This window comes from Mesoplodon mirus (genome assembly GCF_964341445.2).
Source record: "Mesoplodon mirus genome assembly, chromosome: 1".
Lineage (NCBI taxonomy): Eukaryota > Metazoa > Chordata > Mammalia > Artiodactyla > Ziphiidae > Mesoplodon > Mesoplodon mirus.
In genome coordinates, this window is record NC_138976.1 from 42,593,412 (window position 1) to 42,617,519 (window position 24,108).

At 38.0% G+C, this 24,108-nt stretch overlaps 1 protein-coding gene across 8 annotated transcripts in view; it reads left to right on the top strand.

Annotated features, from left to right (window-relative positions):
• TUT7 (terminal uridylyl transferase 7) overlaps positions 1-24,108 on the top strand; it is a 60,370-nt gene that overhangs the window by 18,646 nt on the left and 17,616 nt on the right. For all 8 annotated transcript variants that reach the window (XR_014294333.1, XM_082624350.1, XM_082624348.1 and 5 more), the window contains exons 11-24: positions 2,974-3,126; positions 6,002-6,182; positions 7,608-8,707; positions 9,120-9,270; positions 10,551-10,637; positions 11,248-11,348; positions 13,037-13,094; positions 17,468-17,571; positions 18,233-18,322; positions 19,151-19,264; positions 19,439-19,516; positions 20,140-20,317; positions 23,565-23,612; positions 23,699-23,790. Coding sequence is in view for 7 of the 8 variants with exons in the window: in XM_082624350.1 (XP_082480476.1) it covers positions 2,974-3,126; positions 6,002-6,182; positions 7,608-8,707; positions 9,120-9,270; positions 10,551-10,637; positions 11,248-11,348; positions 13,037-13,094; positions 17,468-17,571; positions 18,233-18,322; positions 19,151-19,264; positions 19,439-19,516; positions 20,140-20,317; positions 23,565-23,612; positions 23,699-23,790 (2,535 nt within the window). In the remaining variant the exon portion in view is untranslated. The remainder of the gene's footprint in view (positions 1-2,973; positions 3,127-6,001; positions 6,183-7,607; positions 8,708-9,119; positions 9,271-10,550; positions 10,638-11,247; positions 11,349-13,036; positions 13,095-17,467; positions 17,572-18,232; positions 18,323-19,150; positions 19,265-19,438; positions 19,517-20,139; positions 20,318-23,564; positions 23,613-23,698; positions 23,791-24,108) is intronic.

Sequence of the window (24,108 nt, forward strand, 5' to 3'; positions counted from 1 at the left end):
AGGACTGAGAAGCACTTTGTGAAGGTCACAGCCCAGGACCACAGTCTGACTAAAAGACTGAGATCTGAACATAGGACTATAGAATGCTTCCTCTCCCCTCACACCCTACTACAGCATCATTAGGCCTCCGGTGTAATAATGGGATTACAACAGACAGACCTCATATAAGAAGAAATCTCTTGGGAAACCCAAAAGCAATACAGGAGACAAAAACAAGGATACCAGCATAAGTTATAGCCCCTTGACATGTACAGCTACAACAAACAGCACATAGCCTGACTCCTAGCCAGGTAAAAGAAAACCTCACACCACAGGCCTATATTTTACCCAGCTTTCCACAAAAAAATAACAAGGCATACTAAAAGTCAGAAAACACAGTTTGAAGAAACAGCAAACATTGGAATTATCAGACTAGGAGTTTAAAAAACAAGAATATGCTAAGGGCCCTAAAGGAAAAAATGGTCAACATGCAAAAACAAATAGGTAATATAAGCTGAGAGATGAAAACTCGAGGGAAGAATCAAACGGAAATACTAAAAATCAAAACTAGCAAAAATGAAGAATGCCTTTGATGGATTCATCAGGAAACTGGACAAAGCTGTGGAAAAAATCAGTGAGCTTTATTCAATGGAAACTTCTCAAACTGAAAAGCAAAGAGGAACAAAAGAATGAAAAAGAAATGGAACAGAATAGCTAAGAACTGTAGGACAGTTACTAAGGGTTGTACTGTATGTATAATGGGAATACCTGGAGAAGAAGAAAGAGAAAGAAACAGAAGAAACAGTTGAAGTAATAATGACTGAGAATTTTTTTTGTGTGTGGTACGCGGGCCTCTCACTGCTGTGGCCTCTCCCATTGCGGAGCACAGGCTCTGGACGCGCAGGCTCAGCGGCCATAGCCCACGGGCCCAGCCGCTCCGTGGCATGCAGGATCTTCCCGGACCAGGGCACGAACCCGTGTCCCCTGCATCGGCCGGCGGACTCTCAACCACTGCGCCACCAGGGAAGCCCATGACTGAGAATTTTTTTAAAAATGACAGACTTATAAACCATACATGTGAAGCAGACTGAAAACAGTTAAGAGCCAAGGCTTACTAAACTGAGCTGAGGTTGGAGCTGCTGTCTCCCAGAGATGTGACAATCTGCATTTTGTCTAAGCAAGTTAATTACCTATAAAACAAAAGTAGCTACACGTATTGGAGTAACATAAAGAATCCAGAATTTTCACAATACATTATAGTATCACAATATCCAGAATACAATCCAAAAATACTCAACAATACAAAGAGCCAGGAAAATGGGACACACTCTCAAGGGAAAAGAAATCAACAGATGCCAAGCCCAAGATAAGATACCAAAGACTTTAAAAGCAGTTGTTACAACTGCTCCATGAGACAAAGGAAATACACTTGCAATAATTTGAAGAGATAGAGAATATCAGCCAGAGAATTAGGAAGTGTAAAGAGAACCAAATGGAAATTTTAGAAGTGAAAGATACATTATTTTAAATTAAAAAAATTTACTGGATGGGCATCATAGCAGAGTGGAGGTGACATAGGAAAGAGTCAGTAGATATGAAAATAGATAAGTAGAAACTAATCTAAAGAAGAAAAAGAAAAAAAGTTAAAAAATAAATAAACCTCAGGGACTTGTGGAACAATTTCAAAAAAATCTAACCTATGGGTAGTTTGAGCCCCAGAAGGAGAGGAGCAAGAGAAGGGGATAGAAAAAAATAAAGTTTCACAAATTTGATAAAAAGACAAACTTACAGTCTCAATAAGCCAAGTAAACCTCAAGTAAGATAAATTCAAAGAGAAGCATGCTTAGCACATCATAGTCAGACTGCTGAAAACCAAAACTAAAGAGCAAAACTCAAAAGCAGCGGGAGAAACACCTTACATAAGGTGAGAAAGGTAAATAAGTACATATCAAGTGGTGGTAATTCTCTGAGGAAAAATAAACCAGGGTAGGAAGGACAGAGAGTGAAAGAGTAGGAGTTATTTAGAGTCCAAGATATTTGAGCAGAGCCTGAATGTGTTCCTCACTGCATGGGTTAGCTGATTTAGGGAGAAGAGCCTTCCAAGCAGAGGGAATAGCAGGTGTCAGCTCCAAGCCAGGAGGACAGATCGAGAAAATGGGTCAGAGAAGTAGCAAAGGACCAGATTACCTAGGCCCTAGAAAAGACCGAATTTCATCCTGAGTAAGAAGGAAACTGTCATGAGCAGGGGAGTGACATGATGTCTTCTGTTTTAGGATTGCTCTGTCTGCTAGACCAAAGAAGTAGTCCATTTGATGTGGAAATACATTGGGGAACTGGGGCTACCACAGACACACCCCACCCCACAATTCATTATGTACATTAACCTGTCTAAAAGGCTGTGATACATCCCTTTGTACCTACAGTAAAGAAATCTGTTCACATTTGTTCCACATTTCTTAGACCTTTTGAGCCTAGACTTTTCTTTAGCATCTTAACAATGTCAAAAGAAACACTTTATATTTATTAAACACTTACTATATGCCATACCCTGTATCTGAATGCTTTGTGTCCATTATTTTATTCCATAGCTATCCCATGAAGGAGATTCTAGTGTTATCCCTTTTTACAAGAGCCTGAAACCTAAATAAAATGAGGACCTTACTGAAGGTCTCACAGCTAGTACATGAGGGAGTGAGATTTGGGCCCAGGTGGTTTTATTCCAGAACCATGACCTTAGGCCTAGGCCATGTTGCCTTCTCTTAGACTATCTACTAAAGAATTATTTCCAAAAATCACCAATTCTTTTGCAAATCAAAACCTTGATTTTTCCTTTAAATTTACAGATGTCTCAAAGATACTCCTTTTATTAAAAAATACCTTTTATATTTTCAGTGAACTAAAGTATGTTACTTTTCATTTCTTCCAGGATTAATATGCTCTGCTTGATATAAAATCGTTTCTGCCTTATAATAGTATGTGTCTAATTTTTCCCAGATTGAAGGATTCTCATTAAACAAACTAGGGAATTTCAACCTTAAAGAAATTCAGAAAGACTCTGTGGTCTGGGAGTACACTGATAATGCTGCAGGGGACACAGACTCAGCAAAAGAAGAGGCACCAAAAGAAATGCCCGTTAAAAGGGGACAGGTCTGTTCTCCCTTGTTGCTAGTTTTACCGTCTATTTTTAATTTGTTGTTAATTGTGGAGTTTATGAGTTACTCAGTTCTTCCTCTCTTCTTTCCTCAACTGTCTTAACTATTTCGTGGCTGTTTAGTTTCCTATTCAGTCCTTTGAATAGACAAGTAATGAAAAAAGGTAAAATTCAAATAATTGAATCCCCAGTTACTCATGTGGTTTCTTGTGTGTGCAAGGTGCTATGAAAGAGGCTGAGAATTCAAAGATAAATTCCCATCTGTCCTCTAAGAGCTTAGGTCTTAGATAGTATTATGAGGTTTAAATATATGAAAAGTTAACTAAGCTCAAATTACTAAAATAACAGTGAATAAGTCTGTGGTCTGGTGTGCTTGTGCGTATCCATACCATTAGGGGTGGGCAGGAGAATTTATGCGAAAGGAAAGAATTGCCATTAGAATTTCAAACAAAAATCTGAACAATGTAATTATACTAGTAATAACAATAGGATTCTGACCCAAATTGGTAAATGGGCCTTGACTCCATGAGCTTCCCCATAACCCTTTGGGGTAAAATGACAGTAATACCCACAAAATACTTCTGAGATCCAGATTCTAATCCTAGCTCTTCACTAACAGATCATGTCACTCTTTTAGTCCTTATTTACTCATGCCTAAAATGAGATAATGGTGAATCATACGTTCTCCAGGTGTGTTTTCTGGAATCATTGAGAGTTGAGGGGAAGAGGGTTGGGGTGGCACTCTACCCCTGTTGCCGCCGGAACATGCTGCTGGTATCAGTTTTCTATTTGGGGTTCCAGGAGTGGCTAAAAGCACAGGCTGTGGAGCCAGAATATTTGAATTGACAAACACAAATGCAGCTCTCCCACTTCCTAGCTGTGTGTCTTTGGGCAGGTGACTTAATCTTTCTGTGCCCCAGTTTCCTCACCTGTGAATGGGGATGATATTGGTACCCTCTCATAGTCACTGATTTATAGAATGCTTCACTCAGTGCCGAGCATGTGGTAAGCACTCAGTAAATGCTAGTTGCTAGTCTTATTTTATTTGAGAAAGAAAGTGTTCTCTACGTTAGAAAAGCAGAAACAATACCAACAACAACAAAAAGTGTAAGTACCACTAGTCTAGATATGTCAAAGGTCTCTTAGGTTCCATGTTATGATATTATCAAGTCATTTCAGTGAGATGCTTAAAAATCCTTAGTAATGCTGAATATATGGATAAAGAGGTGAGATCTAATGAAGCTTTCCATTTCTGGGATTTTCTTTGTGTCCTCAACTATAGTGTGTGGGACCTAGACAACTTCCATTTTTAATCAGTTTTGCTTTGTAAGTCCACCTAATAACTTTATCTTATTTCACAGAACCTTTGTGGTTAAGATTTAGTGAATAAGTATGTGGCATTAATAAAATACCATACCACTTGTTTTGAAGCTTGATATAATAAAGTGCGATTGGAAACAAATTTGTATACCCTAGAAGGAAAAGCTATTGCTGCAAGTCCAATTAAATACTTTATCTTTTCATTTGAATGCTAATTGGAGAGATAAATCACGCTGCCACTTCTGAAACTGAGACCTCGACAGTGTCGAAATTGCATGGTGTGGTGAAAGAACACTGGACTGGGGTCAGGAGACATTGTCCTCATTTTGCTCCTGATGGGCATTGAGACCTTTGACAAGTCACTCTTTGGACTTCAGTTCCTTCTCTTGTAGCATATGGGAGTTGAACCAGATTACCTCTTAAGAGCATCTTACAGTTGTGACATTGTTTCAATGGTATATGGATTTCTTGTATTTAAAAGACTATACCTAAATGAAAAAATACAGAGAGCAGCCAGTCTGCCAGATGCTTTCCCTTGTTTCTGATTTAATCCTCATAACTATCCTGTGTTATAGGTGGTATCATCCCTACTCTGCAGATAATGGTAGCGACCATTTTTTGAACATGTGTGCCAGGCACTGTGCTAAGCTCTTAACAGACACTCTCTCACTCAGTCCTCCCAACAACCCTATGAGGTGGGTACTGTGATCCCCATTGTTCAGATGAGGAAACTGAGGCTTAGACAGCTTATATACCTTCACCAGGATCAGACACAGCGAATAAATGGCAGAGCTGGATTTGAAAGCTAAGCATGTCCCACTCCAAAGCCAGTTCTCTTAGCCTCTGTGCTATACTGCCAGTCCAAGAAAGAAGAAGCTAAGTCACAGAGCAGTTAAGATCTGTGAAGTGGCAAAATTGTATTTGGACCAATTTTTTTCTTTTCTAAGTCCTTTATACTTTGCACTATATTCCATCACAGTATGTCCCAACTTGTCATGAGTCTGTGAGTGGAAAACTTAGTATTAATTTCTGATATCAAGAGTTATTTATTTGACTTTAAAATCAGTTGCTACTGGCAGATTCAATGAACTTAATGTAGCTTCTCAGAGCAAGTGAGTGGAGTGTTTTTCCTTTTGCTCTGTGCCTCTAGCTGCAGCCCATTTCTGTGTGTAACTGTGTAAAGGCACCCTCCAGAGGCAGGAACAGGGAGAGCTCAGTGCTGAGAGTAGTAGCAGTCGGGGCACAGTTCTCTCCACCTGCCCTTAAGACTTCAAAATAAGGAGTGCTGCCTGGTTACATAAAACTGCCTGTCTATTCCTATGATAATGACTAGATTTTAACATACTTTAATCCTGGGAATTCAGCGAAGGAAGGCTGTTTTCCTACAATCAAAATAGAACCTAGAATGTGGTTATCTAGATAGGCTGTCAAATTCATATCTTTGCTAAGGTTTTTCAGATTTTTTTAAATTTGATGCTTGAATGATCTCTTATTTTTCAGATTGTACTGACATCTGAAATAACCTGCGTGTTTTCTCTTTGCTGTTAATAGGTATCATTAATGTTTGATTTAAAACACCAGCCTTCAGTACCAGTTGGGCAGCTCTGGGTGGAATTGCTTCGATTCTATGCTTTAGAATTTAATTTGGCTGATTTAGTGATAAGTATCCGTGTCAAAGAATCGGTATCTCGTGAATCAAAGGATTGGCCCAAAAAGCGCATTGCCATTGAAGGTACCTCAAAATGTTTATCTTTAATTTCCCGACCCCACCTTTTTTTTAAGGTGTCAGTCTAACAGCATGCTTTTTATTTCAGTCTTTTTTCAGCTCCTACATGTGAGGTAGGCCTGACCCCAAAAGTGAAATAGATAGCTAGAATCTTGCATGTGTTACAGTGAGTCATTCCAAGGGACCAAATTGTTCATCCTGGGTTTTTTAAGTGCTGCAACAAAACATCTTAATCACTTAAGCAACTAAAAGAATGGCTGGCTGTGTCCTTATTTTCTTTGTAAATTGCTTAACAACTTGAAATGCTTAAAAAGTCTTTTCCAAGTGATGTGTAAATCCTGCTTTCCTCTTTGCTGTTCTCATTTCTGGATTTTTAGATTCACTCCTTTCATGGATTGTTGTTGATGTTGTTTAGTTTTACAAAGGTTGAGGAAAATGCCTTTTCTCATGAAAAATAACATTCTTCATTGGATTCCTCTCCATAGAGAAAAAGGATAGTTATTTTTGGAATATCTGAAGTAACATTTAGAACTTATTCATAAAAACACCTTTTCTCTTAAAAAAAACACTTAAACTCTTAAATGAATTAAGGTTCATTTAACTGAAACCATTGTATAAAAGACATACTGATGTGCCCTGTAGATTTCATTAAATGTCTGAGATCTTCTCAGCTTTACAAAGTCAGGAGGTGGAAACCCCACTAGAAATCTTAATTCTCCTCCTTCAGATAATTTAAAGAACCTCCTAAATGGAATTCTCTTATTTTTGCTTGATTTTTTTCAAGCCTTATATTGCATAAGAGGGTTTTTTTGCATTTTGCATAAATTCTGTGTGCAGTCATGGGGATCTCACATTTTTAAACCCTCCCCTGCAGTTTCTCTGGCTCAGCTCTTCTGGCCAATTGCCTAACCTGCTGGAGTTCTAGGGGAGGAGAAAAGATTGAGAGAAGTGGTGTCTCCTCCTGGTGCCTCCCTCTCGCCCCTGAATTCAGTCCAGCCAGTTCAGTGATGGGGCTTCCCAGGGCAGAAGAGTGGAGGTAAGCTCTACAAACCGCAGGGCCTGGCTGAGTGGGGAGGCTAAGCACTCAGCAGAGCCTGGCGGGAAGACCTCACTTCCCGAGGGCACAAGAGCCACACTGATGACATCTTTTTTTTTTTTTTTTTTTTTCAACCTCCGCAGTCACAGAACAGAATAGGGAAGGGGTACTTGTTCTGAACAGAATGGGTTCTCTTCAGAGAGCAGATGTTTAAGAAAGCATTTCTTTTCGTTTTTAAACTGTATCTTCTTACTCCCCATCCCCAGTTTTTTAAAAAGCATATGATACATGATAAATTTTACTGTTGCTTACTTGTTGTCTTTATCTATAGCAGGCTAATTTTTAAAACATGAAATAGAAGTGTATGAAGTAGCAGGGTTTTTTTTTCATTACAGATCCCTACTCTGTTAAAAGAAATGTGGCAAGGACCCTAAATAATCAACCTGTGTTTGAATATATACTTCATTGTTTAAGGACAACGTATAAATATTTTGCTCTTCCACACAAAATTACAAAATCCAGCCTTCCAAAGCCTCTGAGTACTGATCCCTGTACTTCCAAACTTTCTAAAGAAGTAGCAAAACGTGATCCGGATGTACAAGCGAAAGGTGATAAACTCAAAACCTCAGTTTTGGCTCAAGGTCCTGGTGCTGCCAGTTTAACTGCAAGCACCTGCGAGATACAGTCACTTACTCTTAAAGAGACTGCTGAAAGCTTTGAAAGCCCATCAGCAGAGGAAATGGGAAACACACACATCAGTGTCCACCTGGAAAACTCAGACTATATCAAGGCAGAGGTCACTTGTGATGACTCTGAGGATGTTAAAGTACATCATCAAGAAGCAGGAAGTAAAGATGAGAAAGAAAAATGTGGAATGGAGGGCAAGCATCCTTTGACTGCTGATGATCAAGCTTTAAGTAGTAGCAAACGTGGAGAGCTTGTCATCTGTGGCAGCCCAGGAAATAACGAGACTGATGGCACTTTGGATTTAAAAGGCTTCGAAAATCCTACAGCTAAAGAGTGTGACGAATTTGCTACTTTAGATGACAAGGCTGATGTTGATGAAGAAAGCATTGAAGGTACAGACGAACTTGGAGATGCTCTAAGCCACTTTACCCCTTCAAGACAGGGCCAGACATCGGGAATCATTCACTCTGATGAAGAAGAGGAGGAGGAAGAGGAGGAGGAGGAAGAACCCAGGCTCTCCATTTCCCGAAGGGAAGATGAGGATGATGTTGCTAATGAAGATGAGTTAGACAACACCTACACTGGATCAGGGGATGAGGATGCCCTGTCTGAAGAGGATGAGGAATTAGGTGGATCTGCTAAGTGTGAAGACTTGAAGGAATGTGGAAAACACCAGGTGGATGGAAATCTACTAATGGAACTTAATAAAATCAGTCTTAAAGAAGAAAATGTATGCGAGGAAAATTCAACTGCGGATCAGTCTGATTTCTTCTATGAATTTAGTAAACTCACCTTCACCAAAGGCAAGGTAATCAGTGCCACTCCTAGACATGGCACTAGGAGACTTGAAAGAGTTTTAATGCATGTACTTCTGATTTTTGTGTACTAAAACAGGGCTGTCCCCTCTTGGTAGTGGTTAACAAGTTGCTCTTTCACTCCAGTGCAACCACTAGGTCCACTTCCCTCCTTAATCTCTTAGGAATTTGCAGAGGAGAAAAGTAATGCCGTTGGTAGTAAAACTAACTGCCTTTTTCTCCTGAGTGTACCAAAAGGGTGTCCCCATCTCAGATACTTTGGAGTGGCCACACCATTATATTTTCATTCCTTTGGAATGTGAGAAGTAGAATGTGTACTTTGGAAAAAAGATTCAAGACCCCTTTATTTGGTAAATAAAGTTTTATCTTAAATCTTATATTATTTGCTTTGCCATCTTCCTGCAGTCTCCTACAGTAGTATGCAGTTTATGCAAACGAGAGGGTCATCTAAAGAAGGACTGTCCCGAAGACTTCAAAAGAATCCAGCTGGAACCTTTGCCACCATTAACACCCAAATTTTCAAATATCTTAGATCAAGTTTGCATTCAGTGTTACAGTAAGTTATTAACATTTCTTTTGATTTGTCAGAATATTAAATTGGCGGGCTTCCCTGGTGGCGCAGTGGTTGGGAGTCCGCCTGCCGATGCAGGGGACACGGGTTCGTGCCCCGGTCCGGGAAGATCCCACATGCCACGGAGCAGCTAGGCCCATGAGCCATGGCCGCTGAGCCTGCGCGTCCGGAGCCTGTGCTCCACAACGGGAGAGGCTACAACAGTGACAGGCCCGTATACCGCAAAAAAAAAAAAAAAAAAAAATGTCATTTTCTCAAGAGTTATCTGAATCACTAACCCAGTAGCTTCATTATAGGGGCTAAGTCTGTTCCATTCTCCATTGTATCCACAGTGCTCTATGTATCCTGTTCCATTTGGGACATGCAATAAAAAATTGTTAAAGACACGGAGGGAGAATCTTTTAAGTCTTAAGACTGGAGTACTATCATTTCCTAACTGGTATTCCTTGAAATGTTTTTCTAGGTGCCTGCCATTAATCATATTTCGTCACAAGAAGTATTCCATAGGTCAAGTAGGGAATAACTCTATATCCTGCCCCCTCCCATAGAGGTTTTCAGGGCACATTAGCATAATAAAGCCTTCTGAGAAATGCTATGGTAAAGAACTTATTCAACTCTTTACTCTTATGTAACTCTTTTCCAAAATTTGAGCGTAGAGTACTTTTTAATTAATGCTAATAACCTTTATAACAGCCCTTTAAGGAGCACCAGTTTGGGGAAGTGTTGGTATACAGAGGTATAAAGTTCTACAAGGAAAAACATTCGATGGAGAGGCATGGCAGCTGCTTAGAGTGGAAGAATGTGATACATCACATTGCTGCACCTTGAGCTGTCTGTCTGTGCCAGAAGACACTTATTCTTAATCAGGGATTTCTTTTTTAAACCTCTTCAGAGAGTATAAGTGTGAAAGAAAACTATTGGTTCTCTTTAGAAAAAATACATACATATGCACATGCTCACAAACTATTACGTTCACCTTTGGGGGGAGTTCCCTGAAGGCTGCCTTCATAGGGCTCTGGGTCTCTGTGAAACCCAGGAGCAGAACCCTTGTTCAGACTGCTTTACATCTCAGGAGCAGTTCTTGGTGATAGACTCTCTCACGAGGCATCTTTATTTTACATTGCTTAATGCTGTCTACTGAGAAGACACACAAAATTTAGAGTTTTGTTTATTTTTTTTAAAGCCAGTTAGGTTTTATTAAAAAATATAATTTTTCAGAGAATGTGAACAATCTTTGTTTCTGAATGTATCTTTATTTTAAACAGAGGACTTTTCTCCAACTATTTTAGAAGATCAGGCACGTGAACATATTCGGCAAAACCTGGAAAGTTTCATAAGACAAGAGTTTCCAGGTAAATAATTTTTTACCTTTATGAAAAGAACGATAGTGTGACTTTCCTTCAGAATGAGTACATGTGTTACAACAACATTAATTTTGAGACTAAGAAAGCAGTCTTGCAGTGGTGGTGGGGACAGGGCTTCAGTTGTTTTGTGATATACCTAGGGTGGTTTTTGGTCTTCCCAATCCTAGTTTGCCAATAGAAAAGACAGATGCAGTGTAGTATTTTGCTTAGCAGATACCACAAGTGAACTTCATTTAGTATTAGGTTTAGAGTCAAAGTTCAGACCTGTAAAAAGTGAATTTATTTAGAAAGTAGTAAGCTTACATTATTAAATGTGCTGAGATGATCCACATTTTCCTTGAAATGTCCTTGCATTTAAGAAGAAAGTGGCATTTGATAATCTTTCATGTCTTCTATAGCTTGTATTTATTTATTTATAGTAAATTTTGAGAGAAAATAATTTATAATAAATGACTAGTTAATAAAAGAACATAATTATAATGAGATTATTATAGGACAGTTAACAACTGGGTATTTTTGACTCATGAGAGAGTTGTTTCGATCAGAAAATTAAATGTACTCAGGTAATTAGGTATGACTTCTCATATATCCCTAACAGGAACTAAACTGAGCTTGTTTGGCTCCTCCAAAAATGGATTTGGGTTCAAACAGAGTGACCTTGACGTCTGTATGACAATTAATGGACTTGAAACTGCTGAGGTACAGTGACCACGTAAAACTTCCATTTGCTGTGGAGTGTGATTTGACCATCTTGACTGACAATACAGCATGGTATTTTCCCGATTTATCAGGGTGTATCATGCGGAGTATGCCATTTGGCACAATCTGTCTGGTCAGATAACTTAGAAGTTGAGAAGTGAATGTGAGGAGTAGAAAGCCTTCTGCTTGCAACTTGTAGTGCAAACTAGATTTGAAAGCAACATCTGGGAATTCTAGAAAGCCAAACCAGCCTCTCCCGTGTCCCATTGGCATAGCCACTAGGCTGACTCAGGTACATAAATATGCCAAAGTAAGGTTTTCTGAGAAGTTTTTTAGTAGGCAGGCCATGTGGTACAGTGATAGGAGAGTGCTGAACTGAATTCAAGACAGACTTGATTCATCAGTCCTTAAACATGTGGTCTTTGGTTGATAATCTCTAATATGGAAGTGAGATCCTCTTGCCTCAGGAGATGGTTGTGCTCATCAGCTTGGATCATGTATGTCAGGAGTCAGCGAACTATGGCTCGCTGCCTGTGTTGTAAATATCAGTTTTTATTGGCATACAGCCACACCCCTTCATTTATGTATTGTCTACATCTGCTTTCACTCTGTAACTTCAAGGTTGAGTCCTTGCAACAGGCCGTATGGTCCACAAAGCAGGAAAGGTTTGCCAGCCCTCATGGATATGAAGACATTTATAAAATGTAAAATACTTTTGAAAAAAGGTGTAAAGTCTGAGAAGTACTGAATTTTTTATTTATAACAGTCCAAATGCTGTATATCCAAAGGAGTCATGTTGCTGTTGCTCAGGATCTTTTTATGCCTCTTTTGAGTTTCAAGTTTTTATCCTTTGAGGATGTATCTGATTTGGGAAAATCGTCAAAAGTTATCTAGCATGACTATGGTGAATAAGGTGGATAAGCAAGATTGGGTCCAATGTATAGAATGACCTGATTATATCGGGTGGCCAAAAAGTTCATTCGGGCTCTCCTGTAAAGTTCTGGAAAGACCCAAACGAACTTTTTGGCCAACCCAATACATCATCAAGATTGAATTTTTACATGATTAATAAACTAGTCTTGAGGGCATTTCTAAATTAAATTCCAAATATATTCTGGGAAGTATATAGCCATCAGAAGGACTTAATGTTTCAGCCCGAATGTTTTTAAATATTTGAAATATTATTCATATTTCCTGTATGACTTTCTTTTTGTGCATTATATTTTTTACTGGCCCTGTGGAGAAATAATCTGAGCTTAATTACTCTCCACAGCATTTCATCAGCTCTTAATTAAAGTGTAATGAAGGTCTACCCAGAATGAATAAGACGGGCCACAGAAGCTCCGTCTTATTAATTCTGTCACATAAAGAGTACTTCTGAGTGACATAATTACATAGCGGGGAAAAATGGAGATCCTCGCTGGTTCAGAGACTTTTCTGGAGGCACTGATTTCAGCCTCTCTTGTGCCTCCAAGAGCAACCCAATGAGGGTTTCCATATCCTTAGGATATTCCTATGAATGAGGATTAACGCTCGCCTAAAAGGGAAAAATGTATGTAGAATAATTTGAAGTTAATTTTGTTATTTCTGGAGGAAATGGAAACTATAACCAGGTTAGGAACCTGTCTTCCATTTCTGATTCAGTAGTTTGTGCCTTTTTTTTTTTGTTCGTGCCATTTTTCTTGCAGGGGTTGGACTGTGTAAGAACTATTGAAGAATTGGCAAGAGTCCTCAAAAAACATTCAGGTACCTCTATAAGCTTTTTCTAAAAAATATTTTTCTTTTTTATTAGTGTTTTGCATACTTAGAACTTATGAATGCCAATGAAACAGTGTAGTGGTTCATATAATATTTATGGTATTGGTGTCTTTAAAAAAAATCTTATGTGATTAAGTATGAAAAACTGAGGAATTGGTTGTAATATGTGTGTGCACGTTTTTGCCTCTGTCAGTTTTATTTGAAGACAAAGTATATACCACACAAGAAATTTTGGGAATCGCTTTGCCTTATCAGCATTGTGTAACTCAAAGTGTAGGGGCTGCTCGCAGTGATGTGAAGTGTAGTGGAAAGCACCATGGACTAGGGTGATGGATTGTACTTACAGCTGTTTAGCTGTGTGTGACCCTGAACAAGTAATTACAGCTGTAAAATATACAGATTCTGTAAATTGTGCACAGAGCTGAAATGCCATTAGCATATTCTCCTGCCTCTCTTTGTCAGAGGCAGCTATGGATGCTGTTAACAGTGAGAGTCTTCATTTAAACTGTGGTTCATCAAACTTCTGTGCTAAGAGTTGAAAGTGAGCAAAATATTTTCGTTGCCTTTGTGGAACTTAAAATCCATGCACCATCCATGAAAAGCTTTCTTATATCTTAGTGAAGAGTAGACTTAAATTCACAGCGTGGGCATGCACACATACATACATACATACACATAAATATGCACTTGGAATGCCCCTTTTTGTTGCATTCTTTTTTTAATAAATATATTTTATTTATTTATTTTTGGCTGCGTTGGGACTTCGTGGCTGCACGCGGGGGCTACTGTTTGTTGTGGTGCACGTGCTTCTCATTGTGGTGGCTTCTCTTGTTGCAGAGCATGGGCTCTAGGTCCGTGGGCTTCAGTAGTTGTGGTGCGCGGGCTCAGTAGTTGTGGCACATGGGCTTAGTTGCTCCGCGGCATTTGGGATCTTCCCAGACCAGGGCTTGAACCCATGTACCCTGCATTGGCAGGCAGATTCTTAACCACTGCGCCACCAGGGAAGTCCCTGTTGCATTTTTTATTTCCAGGAGTTTAAAGAGGATACTGTGTTATTTAAATAACAGGGGGAAAAAACTTAATTTTGATTTACTCCTAATGAAAACCTAGCACATCACTATTTTTTTAATATGCTTTGATATAATTTTTTTGGTCATTGAAATAAGCATTTTGGGAATTTTACCTCTAAAGATCATGTGCTTTTTTATTTTTATTTTTGAAGATTATGCAAAGAAACTAAATTCCTAAGCTTCCGTGACTATTAGTTATTTAGTGCTGAGCTAGGTTTTGACTTTTGATTTTGAAATAATTTCACAGTTAAAGGAAAGCAGCAAAAATTGTATAAAGAACTCTGTCTATCCTTCATTCAGATCCACAAGTTGTTAACATTTTACCACATTTGATTGATCATTCTATCTCTTGCTTGCTGACAATTTTTTTCTGTACCATATGAGATTAAGCTGCAAACATCACGCCCCTTTCCCCTAAATACCTGTGTGTATTTCCTAAGAAGGAACCATGTTAAAAATAGGTCATTTTTAGACTAGAAATAACTTTTACATACAGATTACAATGTAATGCAGATTGCATGGAACAAAAATGGAATAATAGCTACAGGACCATGATTAAGAAAGCAGTCTCCCCATGTATTTTATTGGGTACCTGTTATGTGCTCAGCCCTGTGTTGGGCACTTAGGGATGGTAGAAAAATAAGTCTATACAGGTCTTTGACAGCTTTCAGATCTCAAAGTTAAGGTAATCTCACAGGCTATGTAACAATGTGTGGTAGTATTCATTTATTAAAATGAGTTGTAGAAACCACAGCAAGTATTAAATAACTTCTGAAGAGAGAGAGATTCTGGGAAAAGAGTTGAGTAGGGGAGGTTCATGGAAGGGATGGGCTTTTTCTGATCTCTGATGATGATGAACATGATTTGAAAAGGATAGGAAGAGAAGTCATCTCTGAGATGCATGGATGTGAGTGCGAGAATCACTGTAATATATTTTTTAGGACAGTGAGAAGATTGGTACATTTTGAGAGGAATTTCAAGTGGAAACTATTAGGAGATAAGGTGAAGTCTGTAGATATTTGGAAGCCACTGAACTTTCTTCAGAGGGGAGAAACCCAATAAAAGCAAAACTTAGACTTTTTTAGGGAGCTGATATACTCTTAGGGAAGATATAAGCTAAGTGACAGGGCAGAAGGACCTTAACCAGATGCCAGTGATCCTAAAAGGAAAAGAATATGAGAGATTCCAAAGGCAAATTTCCTAGAATTGGAACCTACAAGTAGAAAATAAGGGTTCAGGCTGATGTCTGGGTATTTGAGAAATGAGAATGTTTGCAGAGAACACCAGCGTGCCATGAAGATATAATCTCCAAGAGTTAACAGTACAGCAAGCAGTTAGAAATATGGAGTTGTCAGTTAGGATTGAAGAACAAAACGAAACAGTTTTCTATTGAAATGCTTGAAGGAAGAAAGAGAGACAGAAGCCAAGCATAAAACAGAATTCCATGGGAGCATTTGAGAGAAGTTGAGGACCAAGCTTTAATTCTTGAGTGTAGAAATTAGGGAAGGACACTGAAAAAGGAGCTATTGGAATGGTAAAATAGGAACCAGGATGATGTGCTATGAATAAATCCTAGAGAACAGGCTTAGAAGTGTCATACTGGTTAACAGGGTCAAATTCTAGAATGGGAAGGAGATTGAGAAAAAGGATATCTAATTTAGAGCCAGTATAGCAAAGTGGTTAATGGGGCTTCTAGAATCAGACTCTCTAGTTTTAAATCTTCGGTCCCCGCTTTCTGGCTGTGTGATCCCCAAAAGTCACTCAACTTCATTATGAGCACTCAGTTTCTCATCTTTAAAGCAGGAACAACAGTAATAGCATTTAAGATTAAGAAAGGCAATACATTAAACTACAGGGCCTGAAATATGCTAAGTGTTCAGTAAGTACGAGCTTCCTTGCCTCTCCTCCCTATCAGTGTGTTAGACTTCTGTCTCCCACACAGACCTTTTTTGCTGAAATTTCTTTCATCTGTGTACTTTCTTTCTACATTCCAGACCACTAGGGATCTGCCCTCTAGCCATCACCACTTAACTCTCTCAGAAGGAGCTCAAACCCCAACATCTCAGGATGAGCTCTTCTTTCTCTTTACTGCCTCCCTTCTGCTACAGCCACCACTACCTGCTCGTCCTTCTGAATCCTCTTTCTTGCTTATTGACATTGGCTTCCTTGGAATCACCAAAATGAATGAAGTGATAATTAGACTGTCCTAGACTAGGTTCAGTAGATTCAGTCATACCTAGATTTGAATCCCAGCTCCACAGTTCACCAGCTGCACATTCCTAAGCACGTTCATTTCTCGGGGTCTCTGTTTCCTCATCTGTGAATGGTCTTAGGAGGTAATGTTTGTAAAGGAATCTAGGTACTCAGGAAGTGGTCTTACTGTTACAGCCCTCCTTCTCCCTTATCACCCCTACTTCTACTTCCCCAACCCATCCAGTTATGGATGCTCTCACACATGTCTTACTGCTTCTCTGCCAGGTCAGTTTTTATAATGGTCACTTAGTCTCTCTTCCGGGTGCCTCCAGTCTATCCATTGCCAGGGACCTTGTCTAAATAGATGTGGTCAGTGATTCTCCCCAACTTACACCAGTTCATTGGCATTTCTTTGCCTCTAAGGATGTATATGTTCCCTATTTGGACTCTTCCCAGTTTTTACCACATCTCCTATTACTCATTATTTCTTTCCCTCAAGTCCACTCTGTAGCCTAAACAATTCCATGGAAGTTCCCTGAACATGCCGTTCTGCTTCAGGCATCTACCCTTTCCCTGTGCAGTTTTCCTTGCCTGGTAAATCCCCTCAGCCTTCTCTTTTTTTGCCTGTTCTTTTTCAAAGCCTAGCTCAAGCAATTTACTTCTCTGTTGAAGTTGATTCCTTTCTTTTACTGACATAGCTTCTAGCTCCAGGATGAGTAATTTTTGTTTTGAGGATTCTGATGATTACCCCATGGGCTTTTCTCCATATTATATGTGTAGTCATATGGAGAGAATAGGTAGGGCCCACATAGTCCAGATTCTGTAGTAGTTTCCTCTTTTGTGGTGTTTATCAGACTGACAGCCCTATACACATGCACATGATCCATTGAGTTCCTGAAGAGCAGTGGCTGCCTTGTTCATTCTTGTACTTCAGATATTGATGTGTTTAACAAATGTAAACTTTGCCAGAAGAGTCTTCCCAGATGTTTGTTAATAACAGAGAATTCTTTGACTAGTCTTAGTGACTCACATTAACGTAAGAGCAACTTATATCCCCTGCTGCTGTATTTAATGACACTGTCTTATTTCCCAACCTAGGGCTGAGAAACATCTTGCCTATTACAACAGCAAAGGTGCCAATTGTAAAGTTCTTCCATTTGAGAAGTGGTCTGGAAGTGGACATCAGTTTGTATAACACATTGGTAAGATTTTCTTTAGACTTTTTCTTTATGGAGATTAAGGGGAGCAAGTATCTCTTAATTTACACAATCTTTCAGTAAAATTAAGCCATTCATTTCATCCAATTCATTCTTTCAGTAGTTATTTATGAGTGCTTGCTAAGTGCCTGGCGGTGTTCTGAAGCTGGGGATATAACATAGAATTGAGTTAATATTAGTATTCATTTAAAATGAGGTCAGAGTGGCAAGTGCTTTTTGTTTGGCTTGAACTTTGTTTTAATTTTGGAGTGTGTGTGTGTGTGTGTGTGTGTGTGTGTGTGTGTGTGTCTTTGGTCTCATACCTGGTTTATTTCAGGGCTTTATTGGCCCTCTCTGGCCCCCAAGGACATTTAATTTGAATAATGGGCGGGGGGGGGTACAGATCTTACATTGACTTAAATGGAACTGATTATTTTAATAGCCCATATTTTCTAGGAATGTTTAGACTAAGGAGGCCTGAGATCAGATGTCACTTGTAATTCTTATCTAGTAAGTTCAAGAAGTTTGTCTTCAGGGGAAAAATACTAGTTTCAGCCTAAATGTCTTCATCCTAAAATGAATTACAGTGTAAACCTTTTCAGAAAATTCCATCTTAAAACTTGTTCTTCTAACTGGTAGACTTATAGTGTAATTTCCCTTTTAACAGGCCCTTCATAACACAAGGCTCTTATCTGCTTATTCAGCCATTGATCCCAGAGTGAAATATTTGTGCTATACCATGAAAGTATTTACAAAAGTGAGTATGCTTCCTCTTGTGATTTATCAGGAAATCTCATTACATCTTCAACCTTGTTGAAAACATAAGTCTGTAACAGAAACAGACTCAGTGATACAGAAAACAAACTAGTGGTTACCAGTGAGAAGAGGAAGTGGAGCGATAGGGGTATTATAGGATTAAGAGACACAAAGTACTATGTATAAAGTAAATAAGCAACAAGGATATATTGTACAGCACAGAGAATATAGCCATTATTTTGCAAAAACTTTTTTTGGCCTCACCGCACGGCTTGTGGGATTTTAGTTCCCTGACCAGGGATTGAACCCAGGCCCTCGTCAATGAGAGTGCAGAGTCCTAACCACTGGACCTCCAAGGAATTCCCTATTTTGTTATAACTTTAAAGGGACTATAGTCTATAAAAATATTGTATCACTATGTTGTACACCTGAAACTAATATAATATTGTAAATCAAATATACTTCAATTAAAAAAAGAAAAAGAAAAGATAAGTGAGTGTTTTTAAAGAACCATAGCCATGTCAAATGCTTTTAACTATTTGAGAAGCCCTACTCAGCAAGATAAATTTTGTTGCTTAAATTTTACGTGGTAACCTAATATTGCTTCTGGCTGATAGTTCCACAGCTTTGTTGGGGTTTGTTTTGCTTTGATTTTTATTTATTTTTTTGGTTGGTCTTACTTGGTTTTGTTGGCATATTTTAGCATTTGAAAATGTAATTTTTATATTAGTGCCCTCTAGAAGCACCTTACTCTTAGTGACAATAGAATAGATGCAAGTGTAGCAGAAGACATTGGTGGTCTTTCCTTCCTCCTTTTCCTTCCCCCCAGATGTGCGATATTGGTGATGCTTCTAGAGGCAGCTTATCGTCATATGCATACACGCTTATGGTGCTATATTTTCTCCAGCAGAGGAACCCACCAGTCATTCCTGTCCTTCAAGAGGTATTAGTAAAAGAAATTGTATTTCTCATCTGTAGAGCTGGGTGATCTTTGAGCCCTCTTCCTTCTCTAAAATTCTGTGGTTCTGTAGTTAAAATTTTTACTATTTTCCTACAAGTTTTTGTATCAATGCATTAAGTTTGTAATCCATACTAATAGTTTAAAAATTAATTTCAGATATACAAAGGTGAAAAGAAACCTGAAATATTTGTTGATGGCTGGAATATTTATTTTTTTGATCAAATAGATGAACTGGTACGTATTTTAATAGTAAAGATTTTTTACATCCTTGACTGAAAGTTACCTGTCCTATGCTGTAGTGTAGCTGGTCAACAACTATATTATCACTTGTAATATTTATTTATATTATGATAGTAAAAAAAAAATAGCACATACAGATGATTCCTTTGAAGTTGAAAACATTTTTTTTAAGCCAGGTGAGTTTCTAGGGACTGTATCCAGGATTTCTTTAATGCCTAATAATTCCAAATGGTCAAGTAACTTTATTCCAAATGAATAAATATTTGCTCTGTGGTTTCCTACAGAGAGTTAGGAAAGGCTCTCAGTTACAGAGATATAATAACCAGGTGTCACCAAGGCTCTTAAAATTTATTTCCAGATTCTTCCACAAACATGCATTCTGAGGTTTGGCATTTAAAACCCTGAGCTCTTTCTGTCTCCAAGTCATAGGGTAGAAACTAATAAACTCATGTAAATGATATTTTAAAATATAAAAGAAAAGTTATATAATTGTATTTTTATGTATTTAAACTCTAGTTAATTAAAATAAATCCAGATTTACTCCCTAAGATACAAATGACTATTGATATTAACACTTTACTATAGAGCATGATATCTCTTGTTCCTTCTATTTCTAGCCCACCTATTGGCCAGAATATGGAAAAAATACAGAATCTGTTGGGCAGCTATGGTTGGGACTTCTTCGTTTCTACACAGAGGAATTTGATTTTAAAGAACATGTTATTAGCATCAGGAGAAAAAGTCTGCTTACAACCTTTAAGAAACAGTGGACATCAAAATACATTGTTATTGAAGGTACAAATAAAATCAAACTTAAAACTGAATAGAATATAGAGATTGAACTGTGAGGGTGTTCTTCATCCTTGCAGAGCTCTTCCAGAGCAGCCATGAGCCACTGATCGGGGTGTGCCTTGCGGCCATCCCGTTACTGTCCACATCAGGCAGACTTGTCTGTTTCCAACTTAAAGATTTATTTTTAAATGGCTGATGCCCTCCCATGGGGTCTCACAAATCCAAAAGTCTTTGTTCACCATGACAAGCCCTTTACCTGTGTTTAACAGGTACTGGAGAATAAGATTGCTATAGAGGTAAGCCAGCTTCAAAATAGTGGGACTTTTAAAACCTTCCTAAGTGAGGGTTTGAAGAGTACCACCGAAAGTCAGTTTTCAAGATCCTTATTTGCTGTTTATTGATGGAGAAGTTTACCTATAAGTAGTTAGATATAAAATTTGCCATTTATTTCGCCCATGCTGAAGCCTTCCTTGAATGCTAAGATCCATGGGCCGTTGTGTTTGTATTGATATTTGATAGTTTATTTCCACTTTGGGAGATTTTTGTTTCTATCTTTGTAGATTTTTTATTAACTATATATATATTTATATATTCACCAAATTATTTTCAGTGGTTGCTCAGTACTGGTTTTTTCTTATTGTTGTGTACTTGTTTTACAATATTATATTAGCTTCCTGTGTATAAAATAGTGATTCGATATTTTTATAGATTCCTCTCCATTTAAAGTTATTATAAAATATTGGCTATATTCCCTGTGCTGCACAGTATATTCTTGTTGCTTATCTATTTGATATATAGTAGTTTGTGTCTCTTAATCCCATACCCCTATCTCGCCCCTCCCCATTTCCCTTTCCCTACTGGTAACCACTAGTTTGTTCTCTATATCTGTGAGTCTGTTTCTGTTTTGTTACATTCATTTGTTTGTTTTATTTTTTAGATTCCACATATAAATGATCAATTTGTGGGATTTTTAATTTTAAAGACAAAATGGAGTTTAAATGCTTAAAAATGAATTGAGAAATGGCTTAAATATTTTGTTGATTTTGGTCCTTTTTTATTTTTGTTTTAATATAATCATACCACCTAAATAATGTGTTACTTTTGGTTATGCTTTTATCATTACTTCTGCTTATTGACAGTATTAAAATACTGTGAACATTTGTAAAATTAAATTCAGATGACAATGGGTTATAGATACAGTTTTAACTTTTTGGTATCTGATATGTCAAAAACATAGAACTTTGTCTTAAACCTTTCCAGAATCACAGTGGGTACTTATGGTCTGCCAATTATTAATATTTTTTTCTTAATTTTTTGAAGCCTCATTATCTTTTGCTTTTAACTTTTACATTATTTACAAACGAGCCATTAGTAATAGGCTATATTAGAAGGAAGACTTTTAACTAGTTATTCTAGAACTGAGAAATTTCAGTGGTGGTAGTTTGTAGTGTCTGTACAATAGCTAATATCGTAGTATCTCTGCTACACCAAGCAAACAACCAAAAATACTTCCACATAGCACACACATAAAAATCACCAGAAGAAAGCATGACCAAACCTACTAGAAAGGTAACCTTCTCATAGCAATTATTAGTATAGGGTTAAACTGAGTAAAGGGTCCTATACACCGGTAAACTCTTAGTGGGTCTAAATCCCAAATGGTATACCCCAGTTATTATACATTAGAAGCATAACAGACAACCAGAAGGAATGCCTCTTTTTACTTCTTTACTCCTTTTGTATGTACCATATACATCCTCCATTTTCTTAATGAGATGATCCCCAAAAAAGGTTTTGGGTTTATTTTTTCCTTTGCTTTCTTAAATATGTTTTTAGACATTTATTGGAAATAATTAAATATCTACACATAATGTTTAAATTGTGAATTATTCTGTGTATTTTTATTTTAAATCAAATATAAAATAGTATTTTGACTTAGAAATAGTGCTTTACCTGAATTTATTTCATGAACCAGTTTATTCAGATCTCACATACATCTTTGACATCAGCATTTTTTTCATCATTTCTACCACTTTTTGGATCATCTAACAAATAATATTTCAGATACATCATGTATATATACCTATCTAAGACATTTGAGATGCAGACATTTCAGACCATATGGGAGGGACTTCCCTGGTGGCACAGTGGTTAAGAATCCACCTGCCAATGCAGGGGACACGGTTTTGAGCCCTGGTCCGGGAAGATCCCACATGCCGTGGAGCAACTAAGCCGGTGCGCCACAGCTACTGAAGCCCATACACCTAGAGCCCGTGCTCCGCAACAAAGAGAAGCCACCGCAAAGAGAAGCCCGTGCACTGAAACGAAAAGTAGCCTCCGCTCGCCACAACTAGAGAAAGTCTGCGCACAGCAACGAAGACCCAACGCAGCCAATCAATCAATCAATCAATCAATCAATAAATTCTAACACAAACCATTTGATTAAAAAAAAAGATCATACGGGAGTCTTTTTTGGGGGGGGGTGCTGCATTGGGTCTTCGTTGCCGCGTGGCTATAGGCACGTGGGCTTCAGTAGTTGTGGCTTGCGGGCTGTAGAGCACAGGCTTAGTTGCTCCTCAGCATGTGGGATCTTCCCGGACCAGGGATCGAACCCATGTCCCCCGCATTGGCAGGCAGATTCCTAACCACTGCACCACCAGGGAAGTCCCAGGAGTCTTTATATAAAGCTTTTACTGGAAATGGAGATCCAGATAGCCATTGGTATGCTACTGGGACAGGTGTGTGTGCCTGTGTATGTTTTCATTTATCTTATGTTTTATGAGCTTCATGATAAATTATTTTCCAAAATGATGTTTTAAAGGCTGTTAATTAGCAGGAGCATTCAGTACTAAAATGTTTTAAATATATTTGTGACCTCTATATGCCTGTAAAACTAGCATGATTAGGTAATATCAGACTAATATGTCTTCTCCAAACAGTATTTTGTTGTTCAGAATGAAGCACCTTCTCATAATATGAAGGACTCTTCAAGGATTCAAATATAAAGCAATACCCTCTTTTCTGATGGATACTTTTGGGGGAAGACTTGCCTTATATTTAGGAATATATATATTGTTACTTAGTTGTATTATAGACTTAAAACTCATTAAAAAGGCAGTCATTTAATACTGTTATTCATGGTAAAGTATGTAACACTTTCTTCTTGTTATATAGACCTCACTTAATGTATGAATACTGGTATTTCCTATTTGATTATCTTTTTTTGTTTTCATTAATTTTCTTTACTTAGATCCATTTGATTTGAATCATAATCTTGGAGCTGGATTATCAAGGAAAAGTAAGTTATTACTTTGTTTATAAATATTAATTCCATCTCTTTTCCTTTTAATCCCTCTAATTGAGCCTTTACTCTTTTCTTCTTAGTGACAAATTTTATAATGAAAGCATTTATAAATGGGAGAAGAGTATTTGGTATTCCAGTCAAAGGATTTCCAAAGGACTACCCCTCAAAAATGGTAAGTGTTGGAAACACAAAAAACCAATTCTAAAAGCCATTTAAGCACCTAATTTGTATACTTTACTTCAGTAATAATCTAAATACTCTGGAAGTTTGGTGAGTCTAGCCAAGATAAAAACCTTTTAATAAACATCCCTGTTTTGAAGCCATTTATCAGGAGAACAGGAAGAGATAGCCGGAAGAGGAGTTTGGGTGGGAAAATTAATAATTTTGTTGCTGCTGCTTTTCCTCGGTAACACACATTGGTGGCACTGCTGTTCCACCAAGCATTCAGCTCCATACCAGCCTCTGCAAACCCAGTTTGCACATATCCAAG